This window comes from Garra rufa, chromosome 10, assembly GCF_049309525.1.
Source record: "Garra rufa chromosome 10, GarRuf1.0, whole genome shotgun sequence".
Lineage (NCBI taxonomy): Eukaryota > Metazoa > Chordata > Actinopteri > Cypriniformes > Cyprinidae > Garra > Garra rufa.
In genome coordinates, this window is record NC_133370.1 from 30,424,891 (window position 1) to 30,446,632 (window position 21,742).

Genomic DNA, 21,742 nt, shown 5'->3' on the forward strand with positions numbered 1-21,742 from the left:
GTGGAAATTTATTTAACAACATTTCACTGTGATAATCATATGTACAAAGGTACGGTCTCATTTTCAGAAAATCTACAGCATGGTACAAAAAAAAATTAGGTAACACTTTACAATAAGGTTCATTAGTAAACATCACTTAACTACTTAAGATGAACTAAGAATATTAAACTTAGTTACTGATAATTTCAGCATTTACTAATGCATACTAAATCACAATTTGTGTTAGCATTAGTTAACGAACTGGGAACTAACACGACCAATGAACGACTATTATTAATAAATAGTGTAATGTATTGTTCATTGTTTGTTCATGTTAGTTAACGCATTAACCAATGTTAACAAATAGCACCTTATTGTAAAGCGTTACCAAAAATTGTTTAGTGATCAGCACAATCGCCTATTATCTCACAACACATTAATAAATTAGTCAGTCCTCCAAAAACATTTGTGTACCATTTAAAAATGTAGAGTTTCTATTTATTCTCATTTAATTTTCCTCACATTTTAAAAAATATTACATTTAAGTTTTGAAAACACAAACTGCAAGTACAAACAGCCATCTATGTATATATATATATATATATGTGTGTGTGTGTGTGTGTGTGTGTGTGTGTGTGTGTGTATATATATATAGTTTTTGTTAATGTGATATGAAAAGATATAAGATAAAGTTTTACAAAAAACAAAAAATCTGTTTACACAGGCACTTGGTTTCTATGTGAGTCAAAGTAATTAATTAGATTGTTATTTAAAAATAGTAAATGTCTGTAAAAACGACGCAACTAAAAAAACTGAAAAATATAGAAACACTGTAGTTGGTTTTGTTAGCAGAGCTGGATTTGATTCAGACCTTTTTAAGGCTGATTATCTGCACAAGGTCTCACTACGTCCTCTACCTCGATGACCTCCATGATGAGATTTCTGATAGCCTGCACACTATCAGCGGTCTCCTCCGGTGAATCTATGCTCACGACGCTGATTTGCTTCTCCAGATCTGATGTTAAAGCAACAGCACCCTCTGCTGAACCATCAGGAACTGAGTTGAGAGAAGGAGAAGCATCCATGGCGGGACTGTCTTGGGTTTCATTTCTATTCTCATCACTAGGAGGCGCTGCCTCACACGCCTTGTTTTCCACAACAACATGCTCGTCGGAAACACTGGCATCCACAGCAGTGTCTTCAACACTTACGTCTGGAAGAACTTCAGTGTTGATTATCTGGTTAACATCAGGTTGGACAACATGGATGCATTCCTCTTTGATCATTTCCTCAGACTCATGCATTGCATCTTCGCTTTCTTCATCTGCTTCCGCATTTAGAGTTTCAGAGGCGATAATGAGAGGAGCAGGAGTTTCTTCAGCTGCTGAGTTGAGATGGACTGCTCGGTCTGTACTAACAGAAGATCCCTCTGTAACTTCATCCTTCATATTAGAGGATGTCTCTGGTTGTGAAGATGATGTATCTTCTGTGGGTAAGATGGCTTCAGGTTTGGTTGAGGAAACTGTCTGTGAGGGGTCTGGGACAGGTGATGCATTGTTAGGTATTGTTGCAGGAACATCTGGTTGAGTTTCAGGAACATTTAATGGTGATGTAAGTTCCACAGATTCTGGAGAAGACACTGTAATCTTCACTGTAGGAATGACTGAAGTTTCATGTTTCTGACTGGTGTTTTCACTGATGGATCCTCCTGATGGAGAGGTGATCTTCTGCTCTGCTTGTTGGGAGATAGCCACAGACGCCAAAGCTTGTGGTGGGCTGGAGGGGGCAGAGAGGGGAGGTGTGCGGCTGTCAGCCAGGCTGCTTTGGCTAACACACTGCAGGTCAGTACTGTCAGCAAACAGGTTGTTCTTCTTCAGGCTGGCTGCCTCCTTCACCACTGTATGGCAAAAATATTGATGTTGATATTGATGTTGAGCTTATGTCTCAGATACTCAAAACAAATAGCTAAAACAGTTTACCTTTGTTTACTTCATTATTCAAAAGGTTGAGCAGTATGTTCTCGTAGACATTCTCCACTTGAACAAAGTTTGTGTAATCGGCAAAGACGAACTGTTCATAATTTTGAAGCTCCTGGAAGAAGAAAGAAAATTCAGTCAGCATTTCAGAGAAAACTACCTATAACTCGAGGAACAAATTACCACTGAATTTGTGTGATACGATTAAATAAAATCATGACACAAACACATGGTATTACTGTCAGCAAGAACAGAAACCCAATCACAGACAGAATACTGTATTAAAGCAGCTTGAAATGTTTCTGGTAGCATTTACAATGCTGTAAAATTTTACCTATTGGCTGTAATTAGTTGGTTCTTTTTAACTAAACAAGTAAAGTCGGTGACTCTAATGAACTGGTTCTAATTTGTGTTCCGAAGATGAATGAAGGTTTTACTGATTTGGAACGACATGATGCTGATTAATTAATGACAGAATTTTCATTTTTGGATGAACTATGCCCTTAAATATCAGTCTGATTCCTGAATGAATGATTCTAATGAACTGATTCTTTTTAGTGAATACAACACATGCTGTGCTGCCAGCAAAGTTCAACTCCTGAACAAACGGATCAATTGAATCAGTTCTTCTTAGTGAATCCAACACATAGAGTTCTGCCAAGTGAATTCTAGTTCCTGAACAAAAGGCTCAAATGCGTTGGTTCTTTATAGTAAATCTTTTTTGTCAGTAGTGTTTTACAAAAAATGAATGTATAGCTATATTTTTGTTTAGTTTTGTTGTTTAGGGTATACAGTGGGGCAAAAAAGTATTTAGCCAGCCACCAATTGTGCAAGTTCTCCCACTTAAAAAGATGAGAGAGGCCTGTAATTTTCATCATAGGTATACCTCGACTATGAAAAAAAATCCGGAAAATCACATTGTCTGATTTTTCAAGAATTTATTTGCAAATTACGGTGGAAAATAAGTATTTGGTCAATAACAAAAGTTCATCTCAATACTTTGTTATATACCCTTTGTTGGCAATGACAGAGGTCAAACGTTTTCTGTAAGTCCTCACAAGGTTTTCACACACTGTTGCTGGTATTTTGGCCCATTCCTCCATGCAGATCTCCTCTAGAGCAGTGATGTTTTGGGGCTGGCGCTGGGCAACACAGACTTTCAACTCCCTTTAAAGATTTTCTATGGGGTTGAGATCTGGGGGCCTCCAGGACCTTGAAATGCTTCTTACGAAGCCACTCCTTCATTACCCAGGCGGTGTCAAGTCAAGTCAAAAAGTCAAGTCTGATGGAAGGAGGTTTTCACTCAAAATCTATTGATACATGGCCCCATTCATTCTTTCCTTTACACGGATCAGTCGTCCTGGTCCCTTTGCAGAAAAACAGCCCCAAAGCATGTTTCAACCCCCATGCTTCACAGTAGGTATGGTGTTCTTTGGATCCAACTCATTCTTTCTTCGAGTAGAGTTTTTACCAAAAAGTTCTATTTTGGTTTCATCTGACCATATGACATTCTCCCAGTCCTTTTCTGGATCATCCAAATGCTCTCTAGCAAACTTCAGACGGGCCTGGATATGTACTGGCTTAAGCAGGGGGACACATCTGGCACTGCAGGATTTGAGTCCCTGGCGGCGTAGTGTGTTACTGATGGTAGTCTTTGTTACTTTAGTCCCAGCTCTCTGCAGGTCATTCAGTAGGTCCCCTCTGGATTTTTGCTCACCGTTCTTGTGACCATTTTGACCCCACGGGGTGAAATCTTGCATGGAGCCCCAGATCGGGGAGATTATCAGTGGTCTTGTATGTCTTCCATTTTCTAATAATTGCTCCCACAGTTGATTTCTACCTATTGCAGATTCAGTCTTCCCAGCCTGGGGCAGGTATACAATTTTGTTTCTGGTGTCCCTTGACAGCTCTCTGATCTTGGCCATAGTGGAGTTTGGAGTGTGACTGTTTGAGGTTGTGGACAGGTGTCTTTTATACTGATAACGAGTTCAAACAGGTTCCATTAACACAGGTAACGAGAGGACAGAGGAGCCTCTTACAAAAGAAGTTACAGGTCTGTGAGAGCCAGAAATCTTGCTTGTTTGTAGGTGACCAAATACTTATTTTCCACCATAATTTGCAAATAAGTTCTTTAAAAATCAGACAATGTGATTTTCTGGATATTTTTTCTCATTTTGTCTCTCATAGTTGAGGTATACCTATGATGAAAATGACAGGCCTCTCTCATCTTTTTAAGTGGGAGAACTTGCACAATTGGTGGCTGACTAAATACTTTTTTGCCCCACTGTAGTTAAAGGGATAGTTCTCACTAAAATGAAAATTCTGTCATTAATTACTCAACCTCGTGTTGTTCAAAACCCATAAGACCTCCGTTCATCTTCAGAAAACAAAGTAAGATATTTTTGCTGAAATCTAAGCCTGCATAGCAACACAACTGACACGTTCAAGACCCAGAAAGGTAGTAAGGACATTGTTAAAATAGTCCATGTGACATCAGTGGTCCAATCATTTTTTTCGAAGCTACAAGAATAATTTTTGTGTGCAAAGAAAACAAAAATAACTCTATTCAACAATTTCTAATTACAAGCATCACAATCATGCACTGTGGTATTCTCGTGAATGCGTGGTGAAGATAAAATTTTGTTTTCCTTGCACACAAAAAGTACTCTTGTAGCTATAACTATCTTTCTGGGTCTTGAACGTGTCAGTTTCGTTGCTGTCTATGCAGGGTCAGAAAGCTCTTGGATTTTGTTAAAAAAAATCTTAATATGTCTTCTAAAAATGAATGAAAGTCTTGCGAGTGTGGGACATGAGATTGAGTAATTAATGACAGTATTTGTATTTTTGGGTGAACTGACAATGACATTGTTAAAGTACCAACTAATTAAAGTCAATAAGTATTAATCTGATCAGAGAAACAGAGTCTGCAGTAACTTAACAGAATAATGTATTCTGTTCAATGTTCAACAAAAATTTTCCCAAAAATTGAATAGTGCTTACAGTTTTGCAGGCAGGCGCCAAGTTTCTCTTGATGGCTGGAAGTGTGATGTCAACCAGAGCCTCCTGGAAAATCTTTTTCCTTACTGTGCTGCTGTCATAGTCAAATTGCTAAAGGGGAAACAAAAAAATTCCATAATAATAATGTTGCATTTGTTAGAATTATTCTATTGTCAAAACTGAATGTATACACTTTGTAAATGTGTTCAAAGCCAACCTTGAGGACACGCAGCTTGGCTTTCTCCATGACTGAAGCCTGTTTGTCAGGTTTGTCCTTTAAGGCAGACTGAAGCAGGAGCTCAAATGTGTACACAGCATTCTCCATCAGCTAAAAAAAGAGTGGAAAAACACAGCAGAAATGCCACATTTCATTATATTCCATTGCCCTGTAGAGGGAACCAAAGTTCATGACAAGATGAGGCAATGCTCTCCATTGACTTCATTTTTGGTGAGATGAAGTATTTCATTACACGGACATAAAACATCTAAGAGCCCCACCAAGTCTTACAACGACCAGTCACTCAAAAACCTGCAGATGACGCCCACCTGCTGCATTTGACTCTGGGTGCAGTGAACTACTCGCGTCGAGTTGGAGAACTTGAATCTGTTGCGAAGTTCCTGGAGTTGTTCCCTCAGGACGTTCACATGCTGGTAACAGTCCTCCATGCGGTCACGACCCACCTGCTGCAAAGCCTTCAAACAGACAGGCATGACTCATGAGAACTCAAGGGAGTCTGACTTTGGATGATCATTATTCCAACATGATCTAATCACGTCAGCTCTGCTGTCCAACATTTAAGTTTGTTCTCAGAGGGGAAAAAATGACCTGATTTGCTTCAAGTGTTTTGCAATGTAGCCTTGGCTGAATGTTGAAATCAGCAGATGAATATTCATTTTAAGCCTAAATGTTCTGCTTACGCTCTGAAGTTCCTCTGTGACTCCCCCCTGAGGGAATTCCTTGCAGATTCGGGTCAGCTCGTCCTCTAACAGCAGCCTCACGGCCTGGAAGCCTGCGCTGACTGGACTCATCAGCTCCTCCAGGATTGAGGTCAGGTACGGGGCCACGCTCTCTGAACAGTATTTCACGGCTGGCTCTGATACTAGACCTTAAAAAAAAAAACAGACTCCATGAAGATAGATTTGGTATGTCTCGCTGACTACATTTACACAGATAAGAATATTCCTCAACATGGTGGCCATAGGCTTGCACAACATTTCATGCATGGTTTTGAAGTCTGGGGCATTTGTAAAACTAGCTGACTAAACTGAAAAGCTAAATCTTTAAAGGGATAGTTCACACAAATTACAATATTTTTGATGAAATCCGAGATGTTTCTGACCCTGCATAGACAGCAATGCAATGACACATTCAAAGCCTAGAAAGGTAGCAAAGACATCATTAAAATAGTCCATGTGACATCAGTGGTTCAACCGTGATGTTATGAGGCACAAGAAAAACATAAATAACAACTTTATTTAACAATTTCTTCTCTTCCGTGTCAGTCTTACGAATTAACCACTGATGTCACATGGACTATTTTAACAATATCCTTACTACCTTTCTGGGCCTTGAACGTGTCAGTTGCGTTGATGTCTATGCAGGGTCAGAAAACTATGGAAGCCCGTTTCTGCCACTGAATAAAAAAGGTAATTGTGACTTTTTATCTCACAATTCTGATTCTTTTTTTCTCAGAATTGTGAGATATAAACTTACAATTGCAAGTTATAAAGTCAGAATTGCGAGATATAAACTCGCAATTTCTTCGAAATAAAGTCAGTATTGCGTGATATATACTTGCAGTTTCGATAAAAAGTAAGAATTGAGATAAAAATCGCAATAGCGAGTGAGAAAGTCAGAATTGCAAGAAAAATAAAACAGAATTGTGTAATATAAACTCACAATTGCGAGTTATGTTAGAATTGTGTGATATAAACTCACAATTGCGAGTTATGTTAGAATTGTGTGATATAAACTCGCAGTCTTTTTTTTCTCCTCAGAACTGGACTTTTTAACTCGCAATTGATACAATACAGAGATACAAAGTCGCAAGAAAAAAGTTATTCAAGAGCAAGAGTTCATATCTAACATAAATGACTTTATAAGCCGCGATTGTGAGTTTATATTTCACAATTCTGAGAAAAAAATCATAATTCCGAGTTTATATGACACAATTCTGAGAAAAGTCAGAATTGCGAGATGTAAACTCGCAATTGCGAGGAAGTTCAGAATTGCGAGTTTATATCTTATTTATATCTATTATAAATTGAGTTTATATTTCACAATACTGAAACTCGCAATTCTGTGAAAATATCAGTCTTTTTTTTCTCCTCAGAACTGAACTTTTTAACTCGCAATTGAATTGTGAGATACAAAGTCGCAAGAAAAAAGTCAGAATTGCGAGTTCATATCTCGCAATTCTGACTTTATTTCTCGCAATTGTGAGTTTATATCCCGCAAGTCTGACTTTATAACTCGGAATTGTGAGTTTATATCTCGCAATTCTGAGAAAAAAAATAATAATTACGAGTGTTTTACATGACACAATTCTGAGAAAAATGTCAGAATTGCGAGATGTAAACTCGCAATTGCGAGAAAAAAGTCAAAATTGCGAGTTTATATCTCATTTATATCTATCATAAATTGAGTTTATATTTCACAATTCTGAGAAATAAAGTCACAATTGCGTGTTATAAATCGCAATTGCAAGAAAAAAGTCAGAATTGTGTGATATAATCTCGCAATTCTGTGAACATCTCAGTCTTTTTTTCCCCTCAGAACTGGACTTTTTAACTCGCAATTGCGAGATTATATCTCACAATTCTGAGAAGAAAAGTCAGAATTGTGAGATACACAGTCGCAAGAAAAAAGTCAGAATTGTTTATATCTCGCAATTCTGACTTTATTTCTCACAATTCGCAAGTCTGACTTTGTAACTCGCAATTGTGAGTTTATATCTCACAATTCTGAGGGAAAAAAGTCAAAATTACGAGTATATGACGCAATTCTGAGAAAAAAATCTGAATTGCGAGATGTGAAATCGCAATTGAGTTTAAATCTCATTTATATCTATTATAAATTTAGTTTATATTTCACAATTCTGAGAAACAATTTTCTCAGAATTGTGAGATAAAAGTCGCAATAACCTTTTTTAATTTTTTATTCAGTGGCGGAAACAGGCTTCCATAGAAAGCTCTTGGATTTCGTCAAAATACCTCGATTTGTTTTCCAAAGATGACATGAGGCTTACTAATTAATGACAGAATTTTCATTTTTTAGTGAAAATTATATGTATAATTGCTGAAAAAAAAGTAATAAATGAAAAAAAGGTACTGACCCCAAACTTTTGAACATAGTATATACTACAGAGACAGTTCATACCCTGCAGTTTGGTTTCCAGGAATGTTTGCGAGTTGACAATCTGGTCCATGTCTGAGCGAATGAGCGCCTCCTGCTGTTTGCTGGCTTCTCTGCATTCATTTTTCAAACTCTCCAATCCTTCTCGCAGTTGTTCATGCACAAGCTCGTAGGTCGCTTCCACTGTCTAACCACACAGGAAAATAAATAGAAAACACATTCACACCCTAAATATGGCCATCATAAACCCACTTCATCATGAACACAGAGCTGCCTTTGTCTACATGCTGCCTAATTGCTAAAAGTCCCTTTATAGAGCAGCTGGCATAGGCCATGAAGGAGAATTCATTTTCATGGTATTAAACCTTTATTTTCTTGGATGGTGTGGAGACCAGAAAAATAATGGGTATGGGTATTTACAATTTAAAATATGTTTCCTGAGTGTGACATTCAACACATAACGTGTCAAAATTCTAAGAATAGATGTGAAGAGATCTCACTGACCACAAACCACACCCTCTTCCTCTCCGGCTTCTTTCCCTTCAGCTTAGGCAACAGCTCTGTCTGCAGTGAGGGCAGCAGCTCCTCCATCACCAGGTTAGCCAGCACCTGCAGAACAGCAGAGGGAGTCACTACTGAAACCCATGATAGCAGACTGAGTCAAGACACAAAACACCCACAAGACACAGACTCATGGAGGAACAGCAAAAGTGTTGAATCACTTAGTTGTTGTAATATCATAGCAGTGAATCAGTCTGCAATGGACAGAATCACCACACAGACGTGGCAGTGTCACTAAATATGCTTTAAAGGGATAGTTCACCCAAAAATGAAAATTACCCCTTGATTTACTCACCCTCGAGCTATCCTAGACTTTCTTCTTTCAGATAAATACAATCAGAGTTATATTAATAAATATCTTGCTTTTTCAAGCTTTATAATGGCAGTGAATGGGTTCCGGTGCACTTTCACGGGTAGAAGCTTGGAAAAACACGGGTAACGGGTTCCCTGGAATGCGGCATTATTAACCCCCCGGAGTCGTCTGGAGTACTTTTTATGTCTCTAGGGAGAAATCTGTTTTATTAATGTAAATTATGTGAAAAATAATGTGTTTTTCAAACCACCAAGCATGATAGTGTGTTCTAGTGCACCCCCAAAACAAAATAAAGACTTTGTAAAAGAGCATAATAGGACCCCTTTAACAGATGATATTAAGGATATTCATGTTTTGACACAGACAACGCTTTCCTCAGCAAACATTCAAACTACATCGTGAATATGAAGATGAAAGCTGTATCAGAAGCAGGTAAACACGATCGCCCAGAGCATCTCTCTTATAAATCTTTACATAATACAGTGAGCTTTTAATACAGTAATACAATAAGTTTTCAATAAAGCAACTTAACATTCCTTCGTTAGATCTAAAGTGACGTTTTGGAATTAGTAACGGAGGCTTGGGCTCAGCTGTTCAACTGTCAAACTGAGATTTGAAGCCGTGGCGGAAGGAAGTAGTTTGCACAAAAGAGGGTTATTATTAAGAACACTCCGTTGTTGGTTTTTATGTATTTATACACTCGTGCCGTCGAACTGTTGTAAAAATGCAATATCACACTCGTAGATGTGAGATATGGCTGTATATTCGCACGCAGTGATTACCTTTGGCCAAATCACAGCAGTGCCGATATACAGCCATATCTCACATCTACTTGTGGGATATTGCTCATATAATTACAGTTTTTCTTGATTGCTTTAATGCAGCCTTCAACTCAAACTCCACATTTTCAAAACACTTAACACACAGGCCTAAACAGTGGCACTCATGGTAAAAGGCTCTAACCGCGCCAAAACATTTAAAATATGCGACAAAAGCAAATTTTACCTTCAAACAACACAACTTGCAAACAAGTATATGAGCTCTTTCAGTCAATCATTACACAATGGACAACAAAATACAAAATACAGAACTCAGTGTGAATCAGCGCACCATTGCTTGTCATTGTAGCCTATTGCCAGTGCCATTTGTTGTCTTTCTATATAGGCTGTGTCAAATTTGCCTTTTTGCAAAGAATTGGATCCAGAGCAAGAAATGCTTTGATGCATTTTTTCTTGATTCCATTACATTCAATTTTTTCAAACCTTGTCTGAAACCTGAAGTACTGTAAATATTACAGAGAATACATGTAAACCAAAATCTATGGGAGTATAAGAAATTAAGAAAAAAATAAATCAAATCTATTACAGTAAAGTATAAGCAATCACTGCTTCCCTGATTTCACACAGCCTTATGGCATTGTTTGCCACAACCATGTTTACAACGGCCGCCTCCTGCTCAGCACTAAAATTTTTCCCTCTACCACCAGAGAATGGTAGCCTTTGGATTCTATAAAGAATACATGTAATGGGAATGAGGAAACAGTTACATAAAGTATATCACTGAAGATATTTCTGCATCTACTGTACAGCAACATTACCTGTTCTCCTGTCGAAAAATTCTGACAATGGATGCAACAGTGTTTCTGTTTAGAACAGGTTGGACTCTTTGTCCAGCCTCTCTAAGAGAAAAGCCATGATTGATAATGTGATCAGTAACAGTTGCCTGAATTTCATCTGAAACTTGAGCCCTTCCAACTACACCTCCACCTCGCAGGCTCGCACACGGACTCCTCTTCCTCGGACCCCTCTACCTCTTACTCTCACTCTCATCTGCGTTAGGCCTCCTCCATCCATGCTGGCAAAGAACAACACAGATGTGGCACCTTTTTATAAGGCCTGCAGACTGATTGCTAACTGAAGATTTGTGTGAAGGAGTGTCAAACGGGTGCTTGAGTGATTTCATACTAATCTAGGTAGTTTCTAACAGTTAGGAATAGATGGTTTCTGTTTGGTTACCATAGCTAAAACAATGGAGTTTGGACTGCTTGAATGACATCCGTGTTAACTGTTTTGCAAAAGGGTGGGGAAAATGTGTCAATCCAATGAGAAAGGGTTAACACATTTGCAAGACATGTCTTCTGCTCTGCTGAGATAGTGATGATGAAAACTGAGTGGATCCTAGTTTCTTTAACCATGTCAAAGCAATCAAGAAAAACTGTAATTTATATGACAGTATGTCATTTTTTCACAAGTACATTGTGTTGGGCCTCATCACTTTGTCAGGGTTTGTGATAGTAACTAATTGTAAAAATAGCTTAGTTTACATTTCTGTTTTCAGTTCCCTAACAAAACAACACCTTGTCTGCCAAATTAGGGCTCAAAACAGGACCTAACAATAGTTGGAGGAAGGCAGAGGTGTTTCCTTAGGTAGCTAACAGATATCCTGTAAAAGACCCTGCTGTGATCACAAGATTTCATAACAACAGGAGCTCTGATGTGATTTTTTGTAAGAAACAACATATCCATAATTTGTGGTGCTTGCTAAGGCAGTTATGCAAGAGTTTTGTGAGTCGCAAAGTTTCTTAAGCAAACACAAGAGTTTGGAGCATGGGAATGCTAAGTTCAAAGAGTCAAGCATGAAATGAGCGACAACTGGGATGTTAACAGCATGACACTTCTGAATACCTGACCGGCAGCTCTGTCCAACCTGCTGACCACACTATGATGCCTGATTTAATCACTGCGCATTAGTCAGGCTGTTTGTTCATTTTTGTGGCCACTACATCATGACTCATCTTACTCATTCATGTGGATACCATTTTTCCGGAAACTCATTCAAAACATGCTTGTGAGTAATATGGAGACCAGGAGGCCCACCTGACAGTCAGTGCCCACCAGCATATCCCATGACTCATAGTGACCCTTCTCCTGCCGGTAGAAGTGAATGGCCTTTAGGAAAGCCTGCACCTCACACTCCATACTCTTCAGACAATCTGCAGAGACATAAAAGAGAGAAGAGAACAGTTCTGCCAGATGAATCGATTGTGTAATGGGGAATCATGTGAGCAACTTCTCTTTTCTGGTTCCAGAAAAAAGGAAAAAGACCAAGACACAGAAATTATTTGGAAATGCCAACTACTGTATGATGAAAGGCTTTTGCGTATTACTAAAATGAGAGGAAACTGAAACTTAAATGTAGCATACTTTTAAATATGGAAAAAATGAACATCTAACATTCAGTGTTAAACGTCTCAACACCACTAACACAACTACATTTTCAGTAGCGTGACAGTATCTCACCAAATAAAAAAAGTAACTTTTCAATAATAAAATTAATAATAAAACTAAGAGCCAGATTTACTAACAGCTTGCACCAGCACAAACTTGTTGGCATTAAGATAGTACTGTCATGAATTACTAAAGACACACAGTGAAGAATTAGTGCTGAAAAGGCATGGACACAATTATTTTTGCACCTGACCTTTTTAAATATTCATTTGTAGGAGTTCCCCTTTCAGATGCACAATTATGGGGGGAAAGTTTAAAAGTAATAGTTTCAAGTAAAACCTTTTTTGCTTAATACATAAATGCGACCCTGGTCATAATGGTAAATTTTTGGTTAATATTTGGCGGAGATACAACTATTTGAATATCTGGAATCTGAGGGTGGAAAAAATTTAAATATTGAAAATCGCCTTTAAAATTGTTTAAATGAAGTTCTTAGAAATGCATATTACTAATCCAAAATTAAGTTTTGATATATTTACAGTAGGATATGTACAAAATACCTTCATGGTACATGATCTTTACTTAATATCCTAATGATTTTTGGCATAAATGGAAAAAAAATGATCATTTTGACCCAATGTATTTTTGGCTATTGCTACAAATATACCCATGCTACTTAAGACTGGTTTTGTGGTACATGGTCACAAATAGTTTTAAATTATTATTTAAATTATATATTATTATGGTTAGTTGTATATTTTTAAGATATTGTCCTCCTAAATAGCATGAGCTAGCTGCTTTTTGTTTGTAGCTTCTAAACTAACTTTAATAAAACACCAACTCTTTCAGGTTGGAGGGTCTCCTTGCAATCACCCTGATCTTTAGCTCCCTCCATAGATTCTGAATTGGATTTAAGTCAGGACTCTGGCTGGGCCACTGCAAAATGTTAATGTTTTTGTCTGCTAACCATTTCTTCACCATTTTTGCAGTGTGTTTTGGATCGTTGTCATGCTGAAATGTCCACTGGTGCATTTGCAAATGCCAAGCGGGCTTTTGTGTGCCTTATCTGGAGAAGTGGTGTCCTCCTTGGTCTGCGTCCGTGGAACCCAGCGGTGTTCAGTGTCCGTTGGACTGTCTGCCTTGAGACGTTGCCACCAGCAGAGCCCAGATTCATCAGAATGGCCTTGGTGGTGATCCTTCTTTTTTACCTCTCTCACTATCCTCCTGGCCAGCACAGGTGTCACTTTTGGCTTCCGACCACATCCTCTGAGATTTTTCACAGTGCAGAACGTTCTTGTATTTTTTAATAATACTTTGCACTGTAGCCACTGGAACTTCAAAACATTTAGATGTGGTCTTCTAGCCCTTTCCTGACTTGTGAGCAGCCACAATGCGCAGCCGCAGGTCCTCAGTGAGCTCATCTTAGCCATGACTGTCCACAAACCAACAGCAGAGAGCTTCTGTTTTTGACCCGTTGAGTTGATTAAAACAGCTGTTCCCAATGAATCAGGGTAATTAGGATGCTTTAGAACAGCTTGGACTATTTGGAATGGTATAGAACTTTGGATTTTCCCATAGACTGTGACAGTTTGCAAAAGGTAAGAATAATTTTGGACATGCCACTTTTTGTACAAATGTAAATAAAAAATGTAAATAAAAATCCACAATGACGCCTCTTGTACATTGTCTTATTATCTTTTGGGAGAAGCCTGTATCATTTCTGGGTCAAAAACAAACTTGCTTATTGAATAAAAGTAACTTTAAGTCAGAATTTGCCAGGGGTATGAAAAATTTAGGGGCTTGACTGCATATATATACTTTTTGTTAACCTCAAATGCTCATCTTGTCTCTCTGCCATACATATGCAGTACGTATGTGCAGTCCCCTTCAAGACAGTTAGGGTATGTTGAAAAACTCCCATCTCATTTTCTCCTCTAACTTCAAAATCGCCCTACATTGCTGTTTTACCTTTTTTTGGGCGTTTGTCTTTTTTTACATGTTCACTTTATAAACACTGGTTCGGTACTTCTGCAGCAATGTAGGGCAATTTTGAAGCTAGAGGAGAAAATGAGATAGGAGTTTTTTGACATACCCTAACTGTATTGAACTGGATTGCACAGAGTGCATGCATAGCTGGACAAGACAAGCATTTAAAGTATTTTTTTTAGAAAATGATTGATCGTTTCGCTAAATAAGACCCTTATTCCTCGGCTGGGATCATTTAAAGCCTGTTGAAGCTCCATATAAGTCCACTATATGGAGATAATTTCTGAAATGTTTTCTTTAAAAAACAATTTCTTTACGACTGAAGAAAGAAAGACATGGGCATGCTGGATGACAGTGGGGTGAGTACATTATCTGTACATTTTTGTTCTGGAAATGAACTACTTCTTTAACTCCAAGTAAAATTTGCTGTGTATCTCATCCCACAGCATTTGTGCTGCAAATATGAACGTTACATTAAATTGAGAGGCTTATTTCAAAGTCTTTTCTAATCTGACTTTCGACTTACGATAACAGACAACAGCGAAATATAGTAATGTGTACACATTATGTATAGATAGTTACAGATGGTTATTTCTCCTCTCACCCACTACATGAAGTGTGAAGGTGTCAAAGCGGAGTCTTTTGCAGCTGTGTGACGAAGTTTATTGCACACATAATGCTCTGCAGAGGCAGTGTAACCGCTAAGTAGCAAGTACGCAGGAAGACAGCATTGCATTTCTGGATATTATTAGTGTATCACCATGACCACCACAGAAAAACAGTACTAAACTGATGCAAGAGCAGTGGCTGCCACACACAGCTTGAGGGATCCTCTCAGCAGCCTCACTACTGTAATATAGCATGTGTTTAAGGTTGATTTTAGGTGGGTGTACAGAGAATTAGTCAGAAAGGATTCGAAAAGTACTTTCAAAATGAGCAAACAGAAATTCTGTAGGAAATCAATCTTTCTCCTTAGGGGTATAATTGACCAATTTGATCATAGACTGCAAAAGCAAAGTCAAAAGTGCACTGAGGTGGTGCAAATCTGGTACCTTGGTTCTGATGCCGAATGCAGTCATTCAGGATTGAGACGAAGCGGGCCCGCTTCTCCTCCTGCTGGAAACAGAAGTACGAGTCTCGTCTGTAAGGCAGTCTCAGGTACACAGGAAGTGGACCGGGAACCATCACCACAGGAACAGAGGGCTCTTCTTTAGAACCTGAACAACACATGAACACTCATTCCAGTGGAAAGAGAGAGATCAGGACTGAGAACTAGACAAACACTCACCATTAGGATCAGGGAAGGCCTTATCTACGACGGCAGTGTATTTCTCCTCTGAGGTCAACACTGTGCCCCCTGTTGGGAGGAGTTTGTGACGGGCTGGCGTTCCCTTTGTATATGACTGGATGTATGAAATATTACAAAATCATGATCATGTTCTGTCAGAAAAGGTGATTTTATGTGGAAATTATCAAAGATAAGTTTTAACCTCCTGGCTATCGTGTAGCTCCAGGCTATAGTCGGCGCGGACTACTACAAATCTCTCTCTCCATTTTCTGTCATCGAAGAAAAGCACACTGTCCTTGTACAGGACCTCTGAGGCCTGCAGAGGCTCCTAGAAGTGAAACATACTTGTGAAAAATACAGTGGGAGTAAAACTCTGCAACACCATGTATCATAAAACACTGATAATGTAAGTGAGAGTGCAGTTAATTCAACACATAAATTGATGGTGTTAATATAAAACTGTTAAGCTCTCACCTTCTGTTTGAGAAGCTGGGCCTGTCCTGCTCTGTGCTGCTCCACCTCATCCTTCAGATGGCAAAAGAAGGCGATGCAGCTTTGCCTTCTGTAATGAGGACTAAAGTTCTTCAGCTCAGCCTCTGTCCGGCCTATACACATATGAAAGATCAGATTACCCTTGGGAAAAAGGGTGCTTAACTGTATTGAATGTGCACTTGTAATGGACCTTAAATCTGAAAAGTATATATTATTAAAGAAACTGTGTAATTAAAATCATTAAATGTAATTAAAATGTTCACTTTGAAATTTCTTTGTACTTTTTTAATCATTATGCTTTAATAATCTGTTGTCATACTTTAAAGAAGCACACTTATTACGATGTATTGACTGACATACTAAACCACAGATTAAGTACTATATTTTGAGCCATAGTTTGTTACTTGATGACACATTTGAGGTCAATATATTTTTAAATATGCTAAACTGTAACTTCCTAATTAAAAATGTGTAATTACAAATATATTTACATTTATTACAGAGGTGTAAACCAAGAACAAGACCCAGATGCAGACCAAAATAAGCCCTTTCCAGATCCAGATTCAGACCAAGACTAGACCCCTTGAGATTCAGGCCCTTCCAGATTCAGACTAAGATTAGACCCCTCAAGATTCAGACCAAGACTAGACCCTTCCAGACCCAGATCCAGACCAAGACTAGACCTCTCAAGACCAAGATCCTCAAGAATCAGACCAAGACTAGACACTTTAAGACCCAAATCCAGACCTAGACTAGACCCTTTAAGACTAAGATCCAGACCAAGATTAGACCCATTGAGATCCAGATCCATACCAAACCTACACACCTTGAGATCCAAACCAAGACCAGACCCAAATCCAGATTAACACTAGACCCCTCAACATTCAGACCATAACTAGACCTTTCAAGAATCAGATCCAGACCAAGACTAGAACCCTTAAGACCAAGATCCTCGGGATTCAGGCCAAGACTAGACCCTTTAAGACCCAGATCCAGACTAGACCCCCCCCAAGACCCAAATCCATACCAAGATTAGATTCTTTAAGTCTCAGATCCATACCAAGATTAGACTCCTCGAGACCAAGATCCTCCAGATTTAGACCAAGACTAGATCCTTCAAGACCCAGATCCAGACCAGACTAGACCCTTTAATACCCAAATCCAAACCAAGACTAGATCCTTTAAGTCTCAGATCCAGACCAAGATTAGACCCCTCAAGACCCAAATCCAGACCTAAACTAGACCCTTTAAGACTTAGATACAGGCAATGATTAGACACCCTTGAGGCCCAGACCCAGACCAAGACTAGCCCCCTCAAGATTCAGACCAAGACCAGACCCAAATCCAGACTAAGATTAGACCATTTAAGATTCAGACCAAGACTAGACCCACCAAGACCCAGATCCAGACTAAACTCTTCAAGACCCAAATCCATACCAAGTCTAGATCCTTTTAGTCTCAGATCCATACCAGACTAGACCCTTCAATACCCAAATCCATACCAAGATTAGATCCTTTAGGTCTCAAATCCAGACCAAGATTAGACCCCTCGAGACCCAGACCAAGACTAGACCTTCAAGACCGAATCCAGACTTACACTTGACTAGACTCTTTAGGACTTAGATCCACACCAAGATTAGACCTCTTGGGACCCAGATCTAGACCAAGTTTGGACCCCACAAGATCCAGACCAAGACTAGACCCCTTAAGATTCAGACCAAGACCAGACCCAAATCAAGACTAAAACAAGACCCCTCAAGATCCAGACCAAGACTAGACCCAAATTAATTTTTTTTTAAAATAGTTTTTTAACATTATAAATTATTGTGAACATCATACTAGTATACTATTCGGACTATTTATTCCATATGTTTTATAAATATTATGTTTAGTACATATTGTACAAAATTTAGCTATACCTTGTTGAAGCATCCATGACGCAACCAACCCGTGTTGCCATGACTAGGAATGGGCGATGTGACCAAAGTACAAAATAAGAACTTTTACTTTATAATAATAATACATATCACAGTATCTACAGTGACAGGTATCAAGTTAATACACTGCGATGATACATCTTATTGTCTCTGACTCTGAGGGAGGAGAAAGTCTGTGACTCATTCCTAAAGACTGAGCCATCTTTACCACTTCACTGCACCGCCAAAATGACATGGCACAGAGTGCAGGCCTCAGTTCATTTCAACAATATTCCACTGAGCAAACTGAGTTCAAAACTTTATTTGCAACAGCTCTTGGGCTTGGATCCCAATTTCCAAGTTTTTAAAGGAAAATATTCTTGGACTTTCCTTGGAAATAATATTTCCTGCCAAGGAGTAAATAGTATAGAATTCTGATTGTCTGGAAGAAGCCATTGGCAGCAGCTGCATTATATGTAATTTACAGTTCACATTAGACATGCTATTTTAACCATTACCACCGCTTGGCAAAATAGTGTCTGATACAATTTAGAAAATGACAAAATACTGCTGACTTGTGGTCCAGCTATGGTCACCATGACGATTCTGATCATATAGTTGATTTGGGATTACAAAAAGGCATGTTGTGGAGTCTAGATTCAACATGAGCCTGATATATCAATTTATGTTAGTCCATTGGAAAACATTAGAAAATGCCGTTTTAATGTTGAAAATGATATCTTGCCAAGGCAAACAAGTAACTATCACATCTGCTAAAAGTTGTTGGCATCTTGTCATGATCATGCAGAGTTGTTCAAGACATTTCTTACCTAAATAAATGATCAGACATTTACTTTGTGTGAGAAAGTAATGGAAATCATTAGTCACGGATAATCTTCCCAGTTCATTTGAACCAGCTGATCGGGTTCAAAAATTGGACTGTGCTTTTTAATAAATAAATCCCACTGCTTTACTTCAGCTGACTGACTCAATGATCGGATCTGATTTAAGTCTCTCTGTTCCTCACATAAATCTTGCAAAGGCTTCAGAAGATTTAAAATATTGCACATGAGTCTTGAGGAATACTTATATATTGCTTTGTTGTACTGTTTGGATCCTTTTTGTATTTCAAAAACAAACTGTCAATAAATTAATAATGACTTTAGTAATGATTTAAATTTCTTTTTTTTATTTTTAGGTTAATTATTCCTTCAATACACTACCAGTCAAAAGTTTTTGAACAGGAAGATTTTGAATGTTTATTTAATGTGTTATATGCTCACCAGGCCTGCATTTATTTGATCCAAAGAACAGAAAATACAGTAAGATTTTGAAATATTTTTACTATTTAAAATAACTGTTTTCCATTTAAATATATTTTAAAATGTAATTTATTGCTGCCAGTTTAATTTTTAGCATCATTACTCCAGTCACGATCTTTCAGAAATCATTCTAATATTCAGATTTGCTGCTCAAAAAAACATTTATTATTATTATGTCAAAAAGAGCTAAGTAAAATATTTGCAGGTTTTTTTAATGAATAGAAAGTTCAGAAGAACAGCATTTATCTGAAACTGATTTTTTTTTTTTGTAACATTGTAAATATCTTTATCATCGCTTTTGATCAATTTAAAGCATCTTTGCTAAATAAAAATATTCTATAATTTCGTAACAGGAATAAATTACATTTTAAAATATATTCAAATAGAAAGCAGTTGTTTTAAATAGCAAAAACATTTTTGTTATATTTTGGATCAAATAAATGCAGGCTTGGTGAGCAGAAGAGACGTTTACTGTTCAAAAACTTTTGACTGGTAGTGTAGATCAACATTGCAAAATAACATAAAATTAAATAAAAATAAAATAAAATAAAACAAAGATGACAACAAGAATATTCTGTCTATCTTTGTGAAGTTGGCTATTAAATTATACAAACCTAATAATCAGTTACTAACATATAAATTTATACATAAATCAGGTATTACATACCCTGGAAATCCAGAGGTCTCGCGAGAGCACAATTTGAATTGTCTCTGCAAGACACTCTGGCATCGAGCAATGATGCACGTTACTGCATTACGTAAGCAGTTCTGGGAACCAATCAAATCGGTGTATCTGATGTAGGCGGGCCAGAGGCGAGCTAAACTGATGACGACAGCGCTGCGACATCCGGAATCATTTAGTAAACATTGTAAGATGGCTACAGATGAACACAGGTTGTTTGAAACGGCTTTGGCCGCTACAATGAACGAGTTAGACTTGGCTTTTCATATAAAAAAGGAACAGAAATCCGCGCTCTAATCGTTCCTTTGCAAGAAGGACGTTTTTGCTGTTTTGCCGACTGGATACGGCAAGAGTTTAATATATCAGTTAGCGTGTATCACCGTGTATTGTTGTGATTGGTCGTGGCGTTATCCAATTGTGTGCAGTGAGAGTTTCAAATGCATGCTTGGTGCCGCCCCTCGAGTAAGGCGCTTTTCATTGCTCGATGCCAGACCCTTAATCTTAATAGATTAGGATCTGGATTTTTTCCATGCTAGGTATTACATACAAATACAAAAATCATCAAGGTCAGCTTCAATGTTAGTCAAGGAAGGCAAAAAACAAAAAAGACATAATACTTTGCCAAGATATCTAAAAAAGTATTAAAAGATATGCAAAATACAATGGGACCATCGCAACTGGCCCACCTTTACAGGTACTTGGCCCTGGACCAACAGTGAGCCAGTGGCCTCGCTTCTCCTCTCCTTCTTTCAAGCACCAGGTCAAGACTTGACTATATCAGCATCCTGGATCTACCCCTGCTGACCACCACCCAGCTCTATGACAACTCTATGAACAACTATGCCAAGATATCTAAAAAAGTAATAAAAGCAATATACTGGGACATAATCTCAAACTATATCAAAACACAGTGTGAGACAAAACAAGCTACTGCATTTTCTACTAAAAAAATAACCTACTGTTACTGTCCTAACACTGCTTATCTGAGATCTGACTTCACACTCTTATTGCATCACAGTGTCACACTTTAAATACTGAGGATTCTCCATCATCTTGAACAACATCTTGAACAAAAGAAAAATCAAAATTAGTTATTTTAAAGCAGAAATTCTGACAATTTGCTTATTTGAAGCAGATTTCATCTTTCCGTCCTTTGTAAACCACATCGCCCTCTTCTTAAGGGAGTTTTCCTTATTATTAGAGTATTAGATTTTCAGGGCTTTCAGGGGTAAAGTTGTTTTTAAAGGTGCTGTACAAATAAAATTAGATTGGCTTGAGCTAAATTGAATTAAGCGAGTTAGAGAACAGACAGCTGCTCTGAGGAGGGGACAGAGATGAGAGAGCGGTTTCCTGTGAGAACACACACACCACACCACAAATACACACCACACAAACACACACTTGTGATAAGAGCACGACTGTTGTAAATCCTGGACAACTCAGCAAATATTTCTTCCTAAAAGACACAAAAACTACAAAACAACACACCTTTCTAATCATGTGCACAGTACAGTCAGTCAGTACTAATAGTAATGCAACATTGTACTTTGATATTGTATCACACTGTCCTGAATTTTGGATGTTTTAGGAATGATCACTATGTCAAGTTATCTTCTACAGGATTGAACCATGAAGAGGGCAAACTTGC

At 38.1% G+C, this 21,742-nt stretch overlaps 1 protein-coding gene across 1 annotated transcript in view; it reads right to left on the reverse strand.

Annotated features, from left to right (window-relative positions):
• Position 1: 1 nt before the first annotated feature.
• Positions 2-21,742, reverse strand: part of LOC141343959 (protein Niban 1-like) — a 45,499-nt gene continuing 23,758 nt past the window's right edge. Inside the window, exons 2-14 of the mRNA XM_073848663.1 lie at positions 16,157-16,287; positions 15,885-16,010; positions 15,683-15,797; positions 15,447-15,611; positions 12,058-12,173; positions 8,812-8,916; positions 8,332-8,494; positions 5,871-6,058; positions 5,499-5,645; positions 5,170-5,280; positions 4,956-5,063; positions 1,959-2,070; positions 2-1,876 (exon numbers count right to left, since the gene is read on the reverse strand). Coding sequence (XP_073704764.1) covers positions 855-1,876; positions 1,959-2,070; positions 4,956-5,063; positions 5,170-5,280; positions 5,499-5,645; positions 5,871-6,058; positions 8,332-8,494; positions 8,812-8,916; positions 12,058-12,173; positions 15,447-15,611; positions 15,683-15,797; positions 15,885-16,010; positions 16,157-16,287 — 2,609 coding nt within the window. The 3' untranslated portion in view covers positions 2-854. The remainder of the gene's footprint in view (positions 1,877-1,958; positions 2,071-4,955; positions 5,064-5,169; positions 5,281-5,498; positions 5,646-5,870; positions 6,059-8,331; positions 8,495-8,811; positions 8,917-12,057; positions 12,174-15,446; positions 15,612-15,682; positions 15,798-15,884; positions 16,011-16,156; positions 16,288-21,742) is intronic.